The sequence below is a fragment of the Peromyscus maniculatus genome, chromosome 23 (assembly GCF_049852395.1).
Source record: "Peromyscus maniculatus bairdii isolate BWxNUB_F1_BW_parent chromosome 23, HU_Pman_BW_mat_3.1, whole genome shotgun sequence".
Taxonomy (NCBI): domain Eukaryota; kingdom Metazoa; phylum Chordata; class Mammalia; order Rodentia; family Cricetidae; genus Peromyscus; species Peromyscus maniculatus.
Window position 1 is genome coordinate 14,188,880 of NC_134874.1, and position 13,345 is coordinate 14,202,224.

General features: G+C 45.6%; 1 protein-coding gene across 9 annotated transcripts in view; it reads right to left on the bottom strand.

Annotated features, from left to right (window-relative positions):
* Nucleotides 1-228: 228 nt before the first annotated feature.
* Nucleotides 229-13,345, bottom strand: part of Ift81 (intraflagellar transport 81) — an 84,729-nt gene continuing 71,612 nt past the window's right edge. For 6 of the 9 annotated variants that reach the window (XM_076559996.1, XM_006970744.4, XM_015996625.3 and 3 more), the window contains exons 15-19: nt 11,644-11,730; nt 10,280-10,351; nt 9,719-9,804; nt 5,058-5,103; nt 229-931 (exon numbers count right to left, since the gene is read on the bottom strand). In XM_076559996.1, coding sequence (XP_076416111.1) covers nt 749-931; nt 5,058-5,103; nt 9,719-9,804; nt 10,280-10,351; nt 11,644-11,730 — 474 coding nt within the window. In that variant the 3' untranslated portion in view covers nt 229-748. The remainder of the gene's footprint in view (nt 932-5,057; nt 5,104-9,718; nt 9,805-10,279; nt 10,352-11,643; nt 11,731-13,345) is intronic. The other 3 variants (XM_076559997.1, XM_076559998.1, XM_076559999.1) reach the window with 1 other exon arrangement.

Below are 13,345 nucleotides of genomic sequence, written 5' to 3' on the forward strand. Positions count from 1 at the left end.
GCACTTTGGACTCCTAAATTTCACCAGGAATCTTGTGTTAGCTTTCCAGTCCACATCACATCCAAATTTTATGACAATTTTTATATTTATAATAGCAGTCCTCAGTACAATCGTATGATTGTATTACTAACTCTTCATTCAATGTTTGGTGAAAATGAGTAATAATCCTGTAAGATGAGAAGTGAATATTATAAAATACTTGTAAAAGAAAAAACTGACACCAGTATATTATTTCAGATCAACAGCCATGCCATGGTCCAGGCTTTATTTGCTTTTAAATCACATGGAGAGAAGAAACGCTTTTCCAAATGTTAAACAGGCTTGCATTTATAGAAGAGGAAGAAACTGATGTGAAACCCTAGGGGCTGCTGACTTCAGACAAACGTTTCTTCAAAACAAGAGATACTAGTTCCTAAAAGAGTCCTCTGAAGTCGGGAAAAAGATCGAGAAAACATTAATCCACCAGTTATTACAGCTTTAAAAACTAGATGGTCCTTAATGGACATATGTTTACATTACAGATAGCAAGCTTAGTCCCTTTCTCATAAAACTCAGGATACCACTTGACGTCTAAACTAAACAAACAACGCCATGGTAAAAAGACCCAATCTGCTTTCGCTTCATTTTCCAAGACAACTTTAGGAGGAAGGAGTCTGAAAAAGCAAAGGATGAACAAATCCCTTCCAAGAAGGAAGCGCATTGTGCGGGTGACGCCCTCACAGCCATCCATCGGCCATCGACACCGGGCTCAGAGCACCAGGCGGTCCTCTCCGCCCTCCTGAATGACCTGACCGATGGAAACCTGGTTTTGTTGCTTTAGAAAGCACTGCTTTTTACATTCCATCAGCTGCTCCAGATCACGCCACATCTTTGCTTGCTTCATATTTGGACCATGGCTTTCTCGTACAGCCTTTTGCTTTTCCCGGAGTTTCTACCATTAAAAACAAAAACAGTAATAATAAATGATTGGTTAAAGAGAGTGACTTCTGTCATCATGAGGCAGAGGAGTATGGCGTGTTTTGTACATTTCATAAGTGATAACAAAGCAACTATGTGCTCCTCTAAGACATTTACACTAAGAATATTTAAAAAGTTAACTAAATTTAAGGTACCTGAAGAATAACCTGAAGTTAAAAGGATCAGAAAAGGGAGCTGGAGTGATGACTTGAGGGTTAAGAACACTTGCTATTCTTGCAGAAGACTCAGGTCTGAGTCCCAGCACCTACACGGTGCCTCACAACCATCTGGAACTCCAGCCCAGGGCTCTGATACACGCGTGTGGTACAGTTATGTACATGCAGGCAACGGCCACACACCAAAAACAAACATATCGCTTCTCAGCCTTTGGGCTAAGGTCATGTGTAAGAAACAAACAAACAAAATCAGGAGAAAACAAAAGGAGGGGAGGGGAAGTGAGGAGAGGGGAGGGAAGGGAGGAAAGGGGAAGGAGAGGAGGGGAGGGGAAGTGAGGAGAGGGGAAGGGAGGATACAGGATGGAAGGGGAGGGGAAGGGAGGGGAAGGGAGGGGAGGATACAGGATGGAAGGGGAGGGGAAGGGAGGGGAGGGGAAGGGAAGGGAGGGTACAGGATAGAAGGGGAGGGGAAAGGAGGGGAGGGGAAGGGAAGGGAGGGGAGGGTACAGGATGGAAGGGGAAGGGAAGGGAGGGGAGGGGAAGGGAAGGGAGAGGAAGGTACAGGATGGAAGGGGAGGGGAAGGGAGGGAAGGGGAAGGGGAAGGGAAGGGAGGGGAAGGTACAGGATGGAAGGGGAGGGGAAGGGAAGGGAGGGGAGGGGAGGGGGAGACAAAGGAATGGGGAAGCAGTCTGGTCTGAGGTTCAGCTGTGGCTCTGTCACCAGTTGGAAGCAAAGTCTCGGGTCCCTGGACTCAGCTTTCTCAATGCCAACTGCAGCTAGTAACGGAATAATAAAACTATGTGCCTTAGACTCTTCTTCATGTGCTAACACAGATGCAACACTTGATAACCTGTATTGTGTTGTGTATGTTATCGTTAGATGCTAGATTTGACCCTGAAATCATGTACAGTCTATGTAAGTTCAAATGATCAAACCACATGCATATCTTCTTCAGAGACAGCAGTGATTTTATAAAAAGGTGTTTACCATTGAAAAAGCCAAAATTTTTATGAGAAATATTTTTTTATAAATAAGACCAGAGACAGGAGGATCTCTGAGTTCTAGGCCAGCCTGGTCTACAAAGTGAATTACAGGACTCCAGGGCTACACAGAGAAACTCTGTCTCAAAAAAAGAAAGAAAGAAAGACTTGTTTCTTTTTGTTTTATATGTATGGGTGTTTTGTCTGTATGTATGTATGTATGTATGCCTGTGCACCATGTGCATGTCTGGTCCCTATGAAGGCCAGAAGAGGGCATTGGATCCCCTGGAACTAGAGTTACAGATACATGTGAGCTGCCATGTAGGTGCTGGGATTTGAACCTGGGTCCTGGGGGAAAGCAGACAGTGCTTTAACCACCGAGCCATCTCTGCAGCCCCCAGAATTATTTTTGTTACTAACAGTCTAGATAGTTCCACCTGCTAAAACTGTTTTACTCGGCCGGGCGGTGGTGGCGCACGCCTTTAATCCCAGCACTCGGGAGGCAGAGGCAGGCGGATCTCTGTGAGTTCGAGGCCAGCCTGGGCTACCAAGTGAGTTCCAGGAAAGGCGCAAAGCTACACAAGAGAAACCCTGTCTCGGAAAAAAAAAAAAAAAGAAAAAAAAAAAAAACAAAACTGTTTTACTCACTGACTATAACTATAAAGAGAAGTACAAAATGTTTTCGACTAATTGCAAAAATGTGCTTTGGTTCTGGAAACTGAGGAAGGCTGACTGAAAAGAGGAGCCAGAAAGAAGAGCCGGCGAGGAAGAGGGGTGGGGCTGGCAGTGTACAGACATGGAAAGAGTGTGGCAGAAGAGCAGCAGTACCACGGTGTGAGGAGACAAGTGAACGCACAGCAGCCGCGCACAGGAACACACTCATCTTTCCTCTCTTAGGCCACAGCTCGTCACCACGCAGGACACATGACAGTGCCGGGGGCTGATGCTTGCCCAAATAAGAGGATGAACCAGGATGGAGGCGAGATTTAAACCACTGATTAAATACTGCCCACCCCAGTTATGGATACTAAAAGCAAATACAACAGGAAACAGGGAGAGAACACACAGGAGGATTTCAGATAAAATTGTAATGCAACCAACCATTTTTTTTTATATAATACAGAAAAGCACATGATTAGCATGTGAAAATTTATCTTGTGAGTGATGTATCTCACCACAAACATGTTTATGTTCACAGATTAGAAGTATTTGGAAAGACCATCAAGTCTAAGAATTGACTAAGAATTTTACGAGTTCTGAGCATGACTTTTTCAGATATGGTAAACCTAAACTATAACTTTTCTTGTATTACTGAAATAATTTCTTTGCCAAAAATGCTAGCAACCTCTAAAGATTATTTAAAGAGCTGACTCTGGGTGGAGGAGACGATCAGTGGGAAAGAGGGTTTGCTGCTCCAGCGTGAGGACCTGGTTTGGGATCCAGCACCTCCACCGGAACCTCAGCACAGAGACAGGACCCTGGGGCTTGGTGAGGGACAAACTCAGCTCTCACAGTCCAGTGCCAGCCCCTGTCTCAAGGGGATGGGTAGAGAGCAATACAAGAGGGCACTTAGAGGTCTCCGGCCTCTGCATGTGTGTACAACACACTCTTGGAAACACTAGCTTTACTCTGGGCTGCCTTGGCAGTTGAGATCCTCTCCCTAAGTGAGGAGTAGGGAGCTGAGGTTGTGGTATGGCTCAGTCCCGCTCATTCTGCTTCAAAACACTACTTTATATCCCACTGCTCGCACAGCTTCCCCGAGATCCTGCTGAAGTAAAACATCACACTGGAAGGAGCAGGAACTTCTTCTTGGTGCTACAGACTGGAACCAGGCTCTTGTACATGGTCAGCATGTGAATTACCACCGAGCTTTACCCAGCCCAAGGTTAAGCTGTCAATGATTTAGAAATTAAGTTTGTAAAGGGATTTAAGATTTCATAAACATTTCTGTACACATTAACATCCATCCAGACACTTTTCCTAATTAAAAGGTTGTGGTGTGTGTGTGTGGGGGGGGGGGGTAGAGGGAGGGAGGGAGAGGGAGAAGGAGAGAGAGAGGGGTGTTTTGTCTGCATGAATGTTTATACCACATGCATGCCTTGTGCCCCCAGAGGCCAGAAGGGGACTTTAGAACTTCTGGAATTGAAGTTATAGACAGTCGTGAGTCACCATGTGGGTGATGGGAATTGACCCGGGTCCTCTGGAAGAGCAGCCAGTGCTCTTAACCACTGAGCCATCCCTCCAGTCCCCCAGGACTTCTCTAAATAAGAGAAACAGGGGAATAGTTTCATATTAACATAACATGAACTCTTTAGATGAAAGTCTATTGACAATTATACTAACTTCTAAAAATCTAAACATCTATTGTTAATGTATTTTACAAATGAATGTTTATATAAACTAATTCAAATACATTAATTTATTCTTCCTTCCTTCCTTCCTTCCTTCCTTCCTTCCTTCCTTCCTTCCTTCCTTCCTTCCTTCCTTCCTTCCTTTCTACTTATTTATTTATTTTTTTTAAATGGTTTTTTAAAACAGGGTTTCTCTGTGTAGCCCTGGCTGTCCTGGAACTCCCTCTGTAGACCAGGCTGGCCTTGAACTCACAGAGATCCACCTGCCTCTGCCTCCAAGTACTAGGATTAAAAGTGTGTGCCACCGCACGCACGCACGCACGCACGCACGCACGCACGCACGCACGCACGAGATGTGTCTGGAGGTCAGAGGACCTCTAAGGGAGTTGGTTATCTCCTTCTAGTGTAGGAGTCCTGGAGAACGAACTCAGGTCACCAGGCTAACCACACTAACACTCAGCGCTATCTCACTGGTCCCCTTCAATTCTTAAGAAAGGAATTAACACCCCTGAAACTGGGGCCTCCCAAAAGAATGACAATGTCAGAGCTCTGCAACACTCTGAATTAGAAAGACTAAAAAAATCATTCTTACCTTACCAAGGTTTTCTTGTTCAGTAATATTTTTGGTGTACTGTTCCCTAGGGAGTCAACACAATGATTTAACTTCAACTTGAGTTGATTCAAACACACCTAAATTATAAATGAGCATATCGATATCCATGTACAGCCAGGGCAGAATCAGAATGAAGCTCCTCAGATACTTTGTTTTTCTTCAGGTTTAGTCATTTCTTCTAGTAAACAGTAATGTAAAGGGGGAGGGCGCAGCATTATATGGGAAATTAAGTTGAGAAAATTAAGATGTTAAGTACTATTTTTTGTTAATCTCCCCTTAAAACAAAGGCAAACAATTTGTTTAAAATGTCACGTTGCCTTGCCAAGTGTGAAGGTCACAGGTGTATGTCAACATGCTCATCTTGAAAGCACTCAATATCCATGTAGGCTACTCCATAATGAATAGTTTTTGGGTTTTTTTTTTTTTTTTTTTTTTTTTTTTGGTTTTTCGAGACAGGGTTTCTCTGTGTAGCTTTGCGCCTTTCCTGGGACTCACTTGGTAGCCCAGGCTGGCCTTGAACTCACAGAGATCCGCCTGCCTCTGCCTCCCGAGTGCTGGGATTAAAGGCGTGAGCCACCACCGCCCGGCTTTTTTTTTTGGTTTTAAAAATGTTTTTATAAGATAAAAAACTCAATTTAAAGTAAAACAATAAATGTATTTAAAAATCAAAGTACAATCATATTTTAATGCTGCATAAGAAAAAAGCAAGATTTAAAGTAGGTGACATGTTAATGTCACAGACTGAAGGGTAAAGATTAAGGAACAGATGGCGAGTGTCCAGACTAGTTTATGCCAACTTGACACAAGCGGAAGTCATTAGGAAAAGGGACTCTCCACTGAGAAAATGCCTCCACAAGACCGGGCTAGGGGTAAGGCTGCAAGGCATTTTCTAATCAGTAATAAAGGTAAAAGGGCCCTGATCACTGTGGGCGATGCCACTCCAGAGCTGATGGTCTTGGGTATAAGAAAGCAGGCTGCACAAGCCATGAGGAGCAAGCCAGTGAGCAGCACCCCTCCATGGCCTCCGCTTCAGCGCCTGCCTCCAGGTTCCTGCCCTGCTTGAGTTCCTGTCCTGCCTTCCCAATACTTAGAATCTGACATAAACCTTTTCCTCCCCAAATTGATTTTGGTCAATGGTGTTTTATCATAGCAAAAACAAAACAAAACAAAACAAAACAAAACAAAAAACCCTAACTAAATAAGGGATATGGAAGGAGACTTTAGATCTTATAATTGTTTGTTTGTTTACTTGCGGGGAGGGATGTTTCCAGACAGGGTTTTTCTGTGTAAAAGCCCTGGTCTTGAACTTACAGTGATCCACCTGCCTCTGCCTCCTGAGTGCAGGGATTAAAGGCCTGTACTACCATGCCTGGCTAGATTTAAAGGCAAACATTGTTTTTTTATCTCTCTGTGCAAACTTAGATTGTACTATTAGAAGAATAAAGCAAGATAAGATGGAGAATCTAAGATATCATAAACCACAAAAGGGAAAATCCAGCAGCAGCAGCAGCAGCAGCAGCAGCAGCAGCAGCGAACGATCATGCCTCTGCAGTAGAGGGAACGAGAGTCACTAAGCCAAGGAGAATGGCAGAGAAAGCACTCATGTCCTTGTGGGGAAGCACAGGTGGCATCTGCACACAGGAAAAAGGGTGGAGACGCTCAACAATCCCATGAGCCTCGATTTTGCCCTTGAAATTCATGAAACACAAGGTCCAGCTGCTTGCTTTCCACATTCCCCAAATGACTGCTAGGACAAGTTAAATGCCGTAGTAACCCAAGAAGAATGCATGCTGGGATTAAAGGTGTGCGCCAACCCCCCTCCACCCCCAGTGGTACACACTTTTAATCCCAGCACTCAAGGGAGGCAGAGGCAGGTGGATCTCTGAGTTCAAGGCCAGCCTGGTCTACAGAGTGAGATCCAGGACAGCCAGGGTTACACAGAGAAACCCTGTCCCAGGGTGGGGCAAAGTATGGCCACAGCTCAGATGACTTTAAGGACCTCACGAATTCACCAGTATCTTAGGTCTGAGACCTGTCCAAATTGTACTGGCATTCTCATTTATATAAAATTTCTCAGGACACCAACAGGCTTATTGTAGTAGTATGCTAGCCCCAACCTGGCACGTACAGGCTCTAGTTTGTACCCGGGACCCTGGTGAGATGGCAGTTGGGGGTGGGGTTAAAAACAACAACAACAACAAACCCAGGCTATTTCTTAAACCTTGAGGTTAATTAAAAAGAACCAGAATATCGAAAATGGAATGACAATAAGTTTTTGTCTCTGTAGTAATATTTTTGAACATTTATCCATGAATTTACAATGTAACCAACACTAGTTTTTCACATTATTCTTCAGAATTATTTTTTCATTACAATTTTGAATTTAGTTGTGTCCATGTGTGCACTCACATCTGCACACGTGCATCAGTGGACGTGCAGGAGTGTGTCCTCATCTGCCACACTGTGGGGGGGTCCCAAGCACCTCCTCCCTCCCACTCATTTTGCTGGCCCCTTTCTATAACATTTGACCGGACACTGTAGTCACGGCACAGTGCTTTTCCATTCAATACCTAGGGAAGATGACAGTCTGTAAGACTGGTCTACGAACGCACGCACGCACGCACGCACGCACGCGGGCTGTGGAGAAGCCAGAGGTGGATTTCAACCTTTCTCACGTGCTTCCCTTCCTTATGTCTAAAGCAGTCTCTCGTACTGAACCCAGACCGTGTGTTTGGATGGACTGGCTGGCCAGTGAGGCCCATGGCACACGCCTGTCTCTGAGCTCAGTGCTGGGGTTATAAGCACTTGCCACCATATCTGTTCTTTGTGGGTTTTTTTTTTTTTTTTTTTGGGACAGGGTTTCTCTGTGTAGCCCTGGCTGTCTGGCTGTCCTGGAACTCACTCTGTAAACCAGGCTGGCCTCGAACTCTCAGATCTGCTTGCCTCTGCCTCCCAAGTGCTGGTATTAAAGGCGTGTGCCATCACTGCCTGGCAACCGTATCTGTTCTTTATGTGGGCGCTGGAGACTCCCATTCAGGTCCTCATTTCTGTACAGTGAGCACCTCACCCATGGAGCCTCCTCACCAACTATATTGATTTTGTTTTAGATAAGAATTAAGCCGGGCGGTGGTGGCGCACGCCTTTAATCCCAGCACTTGGGAGGCAGAGGCAGGCGGATCTCTGTGAGTTCGAGGCCAGCCTGGTCTCCAAAGCGAGTTCCAGGAAAGGCGCAAAGCTACACAGAGAAACCCTGTCTCGAAAAACCAAAAAAAAAAAAAAAAAAAAAAAAGAAAAACAAAAAGAAAAAAAAAATGACATTTATTTATTTCGTATGTGTATGCACATTCAAACACCTGTGCCACAGCACGTGTGGAGGTCAGAGAACAACTTGTGGGACTATGTTCTCTTCTTTTGCTATGTGGGTTCTGGGGGTTAAACCCAGGTCATCAGGGTTGGCAGTAAGCACCCTTACCCACTAATCCACCCTGCTGGCCCCATACTGATTTTTTAGTGATGAAGTACATACACCCTGTCAGAAAATGATCGGACATTTAGCAGTTCAGAAGCAATTATTTCTTTCTTCCTTTTTAGACTGATAACCTTGAAGAAGTGAATTAAATTTCTAAAATGTCTAATTTTCAAGAACAAATCAACTATTCTCATCTCTTACCACTGACAATATAGACCATAAGAGCAAAGTTTACACTCCTTGGAAGGACCTGAATAAGGACTTGTAGAGTTTCATATGTGAAGGCAAGTATTAAAATCCCTCTCTTCACAGGGGAGCTCCACTCTGGCTTGCCCTCCAGTGTACTACATAGACTGCTACAGACTACTTCCTAGGCTCCTTCCGGTAACACCAATGCACAGCCCCTCAAAATATGCACTGCAGCTTCAAATGTGACCCCTACCCTTTTGTCTTCTTCCTGGACAGTAAAAAAAAAAAACATCTGAACTGTGATGATGGGCGAAGAAGGCTTATCTTCCATTACTGCGTTTTATTACAACTTGCAATTTAGCTATAAATGTATTTTTGAAGGCAAGCGCTGATTCATTACAGTGGGCCACAAGTTGAGACTTTAGTCACCATTTAAGGACGAGGCAGCATTTACACCCCGTTCTCTTTTCAAAGGCTGACAGTGCTGCAGTCACATGGTTTCCAGCTAAAAGGCAGTCGTCACCCTGCACAATTAACAAGCAGATGTCCAGAGTGCCAGCCACGGGCGCTTAAAGAGACACCACTAAAACCTGAATGCTTATGAAGAGGAAACAGACAAGAGCACGCACGTGTCCTCGGAGGTGGGAGTGGGGGTTAACGATTCATGGAACTTGAAAGGGTTTGGAGCCAGGTAACACTCATGGCTCAGCACTGCAAATGAAGTCAGGGCACTAACTGCATGCTTAGAGGTAGCCAAAGTGTAAATTTTACATTTTATATAAATATTTACTACATGAGAAAAAGCAAGCAAGCAATACAATTATATGTGTTCCTACTCCGTTAGGAGGGCTAGAAGAGCCTAAGGTTCAGTCTTCAGTGGTAGCTAAGTATGTGATAGCTGTAACGCTTTGTATGTTTCTTAGTTATAAACCCCACAGGTGAAAACACTAAGTGAGTCGGTACAAACATAAAAATGACTTGCCTGATTGCTTTCCTTTTTTCCTGTTGATCGGAAGAGACGTACGCCTTCATCTCATCAGTCGCCCGACGAAGCTGAACTTCCAGGTTCTAAAGGCAAAGACAGGCTTCAGGAAGTCTCTGCTGCTGGGGGACCTCAGAAGGGGCCTCCAAAATGGCTCAGCAGGTAAAGGTACCTGCCACAAAGTCCAACAACCCGAGTTCTATCACCAGGACCAACACAGTTGGAGGAGAGACCCAAATCCTGCAAGTTGTTCTCCGACCTCCACAGCTGCACCCGGGCACATGGTGTTCACGGGCACACACAGACACAATCAATCAATCCATCAACCAATGGGATAAGTTTTAGCCAGGCCTGGTGATGCGTGTCTTTGATCCCAGCCCTCAGAAAGCAGAGGCAGGCAGACCTCTTTGAGTTCGAGCCCAGCCTGGTCTACATAGTGAGCTTTAGATCAGTCAAGACTAGATCGAGAGACCCCATCTTGAAAAACAAAAACCAACAAGCAAACAAATGACAATATTTAAATTTTTCAGGAAGGCTTCCGATGCACATTCTTTGTCTTACCTTAATCACACAGTTCGTATAATGGTATTTACTTTCCTCCTGAAGACATTCTTCACGGAGCGCTCGCACTTCCTGCGATATAGAATGTTAAATGGGCAGCGATTATTGAAAGGAGACAAGAGAAGGTGGCTTCACGTGCACAACAGAAGAGTGAGCATCAGAATCATCTCTCAGCACAAGCTCGGCTACAGTAACGGCGTGGGTACCACGGGGCCCAGACTGCTCCCAGCACTTTCGAACCAGCAGCTGCAGTTACTCTACGCTCTACTGTGCCCAGCACTCTGCTAAGAGCTAGGGACACAGCACTGAGGAAAACAGTCAGGTCTCTGCTCTCCTAAACAAGGAAACAGGAATGAAGGATGTTTCCGGTGAGTACAGGTGTTAATGTGGGGTCCATGGCACAGAAAGGTGCACCAGGAGATGATGAGGAGATGGGAAACGCTAGGGAGAGTGATCAGGAAAGTCTTTGAGGGGCTGGAGAGATGGCTCAGCAGTTAAGAGCACTTGACTGCTCTTTCAGAGGTTCTGAGTTCAATTCCCAGTGACCACATTGTAGCTTACAACCATCGATAGTGGGATCAGATTCCTCCTGGTGTGCATGAAGACAGAACACTCATAAACATGAACAAATAAATCTTGAAAGAAAGAAAGGAAGGAAGCCGGGCAGTGGTGGCGCACGCCTTTAATCCTAGCACTCGGGAGGCACAGTCAGGCGGATCTCTGTGAGTTCGAGGCCAGCCTGGGCTACCAAGTGAGTTCCAGGAAAAGGCGCAAAGCTACACAGAGAAACCCTGTCTCGGAAAAAAAAAAAGAAAGAAAGAAAGAAAGAAAGGAAGGTCTTTGAGGAGGCGATGACTTTCAGGCTGAGGTCCATGTGATGGAAATAAAAGGGAGAGAAGACAGAGCGTCCCTGCAGAGAGACGAGTACACACAAAAGCCTGGAGGTGGAACTGAGCTTGGCCAGTCTGGAGTGCCGGACAAGGAGGGCCGCAGGACACCGGTACGACCTTGACAAGGCAGGCGGAGCCCGCACCACAGAATCCGGAGGTTAACTTTCACTCTAGTGCGGTGGGAAGTCAATGGAGGGTGGCCTATATTTGAAACTAGTTTCTTTGTCTGCTCTGGGAGATCAAATGTAGGAAGACAAGAGCATCGGATAGATGGTTACTACAGAGTCGGGGCAAGAGAATATGGTACGGATGGAAAAATTCAGTGTATGAATATAGAGTTTAAAGGAATCAAAATTTCTGATGCTTTGGAGGTGGGCTAGGAGACGATGATAAAGAATGTAAGAACTGAGGGTGTGAGAACGTCACACATGGGTAGCTTGTGCTAAAGTGTTGAAATAAAAACTCCCTTCTTACCTGTTCCAATTTGGACCGATTGCTTTCCAGGCCTGCCGCGCAGCTATCATACTGGGCTTTCTTCTCGTCACACTCCTGGGTCAGTTCCTAGTTTGAAAAGGGCAAATGATGAAGTGAAGAACAAACGCATAAAACGTGGCTCCGAAACAATGCACGTCCTTGTCAGTCTCGTCACTGAACTCTGAGCACCTTGGCAGACTGACGAGTTATTTAGACAACAATCGGACATTTGAGAATTATGACAGATGGAGGTGCTGATAAGAATAATAGCTACCATGTCCTCATCTCTGTGCCAGGCTCTTGCTTAGGAGCGGGGAATACAACAGTGAACAAAACAGCATTCCCCTACGTAATGCTCAGAGCACACAGGTTCCAAGAGCTTCAGTGGACAGAGGCAGCCTGGACAGGCGCACATAGGACCCTCAGCCCTAACCCAGGCTTGGGGGTCAGTGGGCCCGACTTCCTGGAGAAACTGATAGCTCCACTCAGAAGGAGGGATTAGTGAGAATGGGTAGGGTGAGGTGAGCAAGGGGGAGGAAATACTTTCAAAACAAAAACAAATGGAATACCGTGTGTGAAGGATTGGAAGCAAAGGAGGAGGAAAACTCAGGAACGGATGAGCAGTCCATTGTCAGAGTGGGTCTGAGAATATCCAGAAGAGGATGAAGAGGTACAGAGAGCATGATAAGAACTTTCTGAACCCTATTAGGGCCCAGGAACTGGGGGCCCTGGACAATAATGAAACCTTACAACAACATCCTGAAGGAGGCACTGACTGTTACTTCCACACGATGCTCAGAGAAGACTCAGAACGACTCCACTGCTATGAAGGGCAGAGTCAGCATGAGCTCAGGCTCCTTTAGGAGTTTCCAAATGTAGTCACATATTTTGAGGGAGATAATCTAAAAATCTGCTGCAAATACACAGGGATGCTAAGTATCTGTAAATACTTGCTAAAACCCAGAGCTAAGCTGAATTGCCGAGGAAGCGGGATCATCACAACTAGAAACAAGAGATGAACAGTGGCTCTCTTTGGGAAATGAGTCTGGACAGCAGAGGGGTAGTGATATGCACAGGGTAGAAGAAACCACTGGGCACACGAGGGTGAGGAGCTGGGACTGAGGACCCCATGGCAGACCCAAGCTGATCTCAATGTGGGAACTTCCAAAGGGTCAGGGGTTCAAGTGTAAGGGTCAAGTCAGCCTGAAAAGGACCTTGGTTCCACACAGTAGCATTCTTGGATACGAGCGAGCACCGCTGTGGAGGAGTCCTGTGGTACGTGCTGTCTGTTGTGTGGACTCCATATGGCTTGGGTACATTTCTACAACAGCAGAAAGACTGAGAGGATCTGTGTGTATCTAAACGAGCTGAGGGAGGCCAGTGAGCTGGCTCAGTGGGTACCAGCACATGGAGACAAGCCTGACCTCCAAATTCAATCCCATGTATGGGGGGCGGAATACGGACTCCCACAAGTTGTCCTCCAACTCCCATGCATGTACACACACACACACACACACACAAAATAAATGGATGTAACAATCATCTGTCCCTTAAGTAGGAAAAAGGGCAGCAGCTGTTTATACTTCAACAGCTTCTCAATAAGATGAGCTTGCTACAGTTGATGACAGCCTCCTTTAAAAACGAACAAACAGCTGGGCGGTGGTGGCACACGCCCTTAATCCCAGCACTCGGGAGGCAGAGC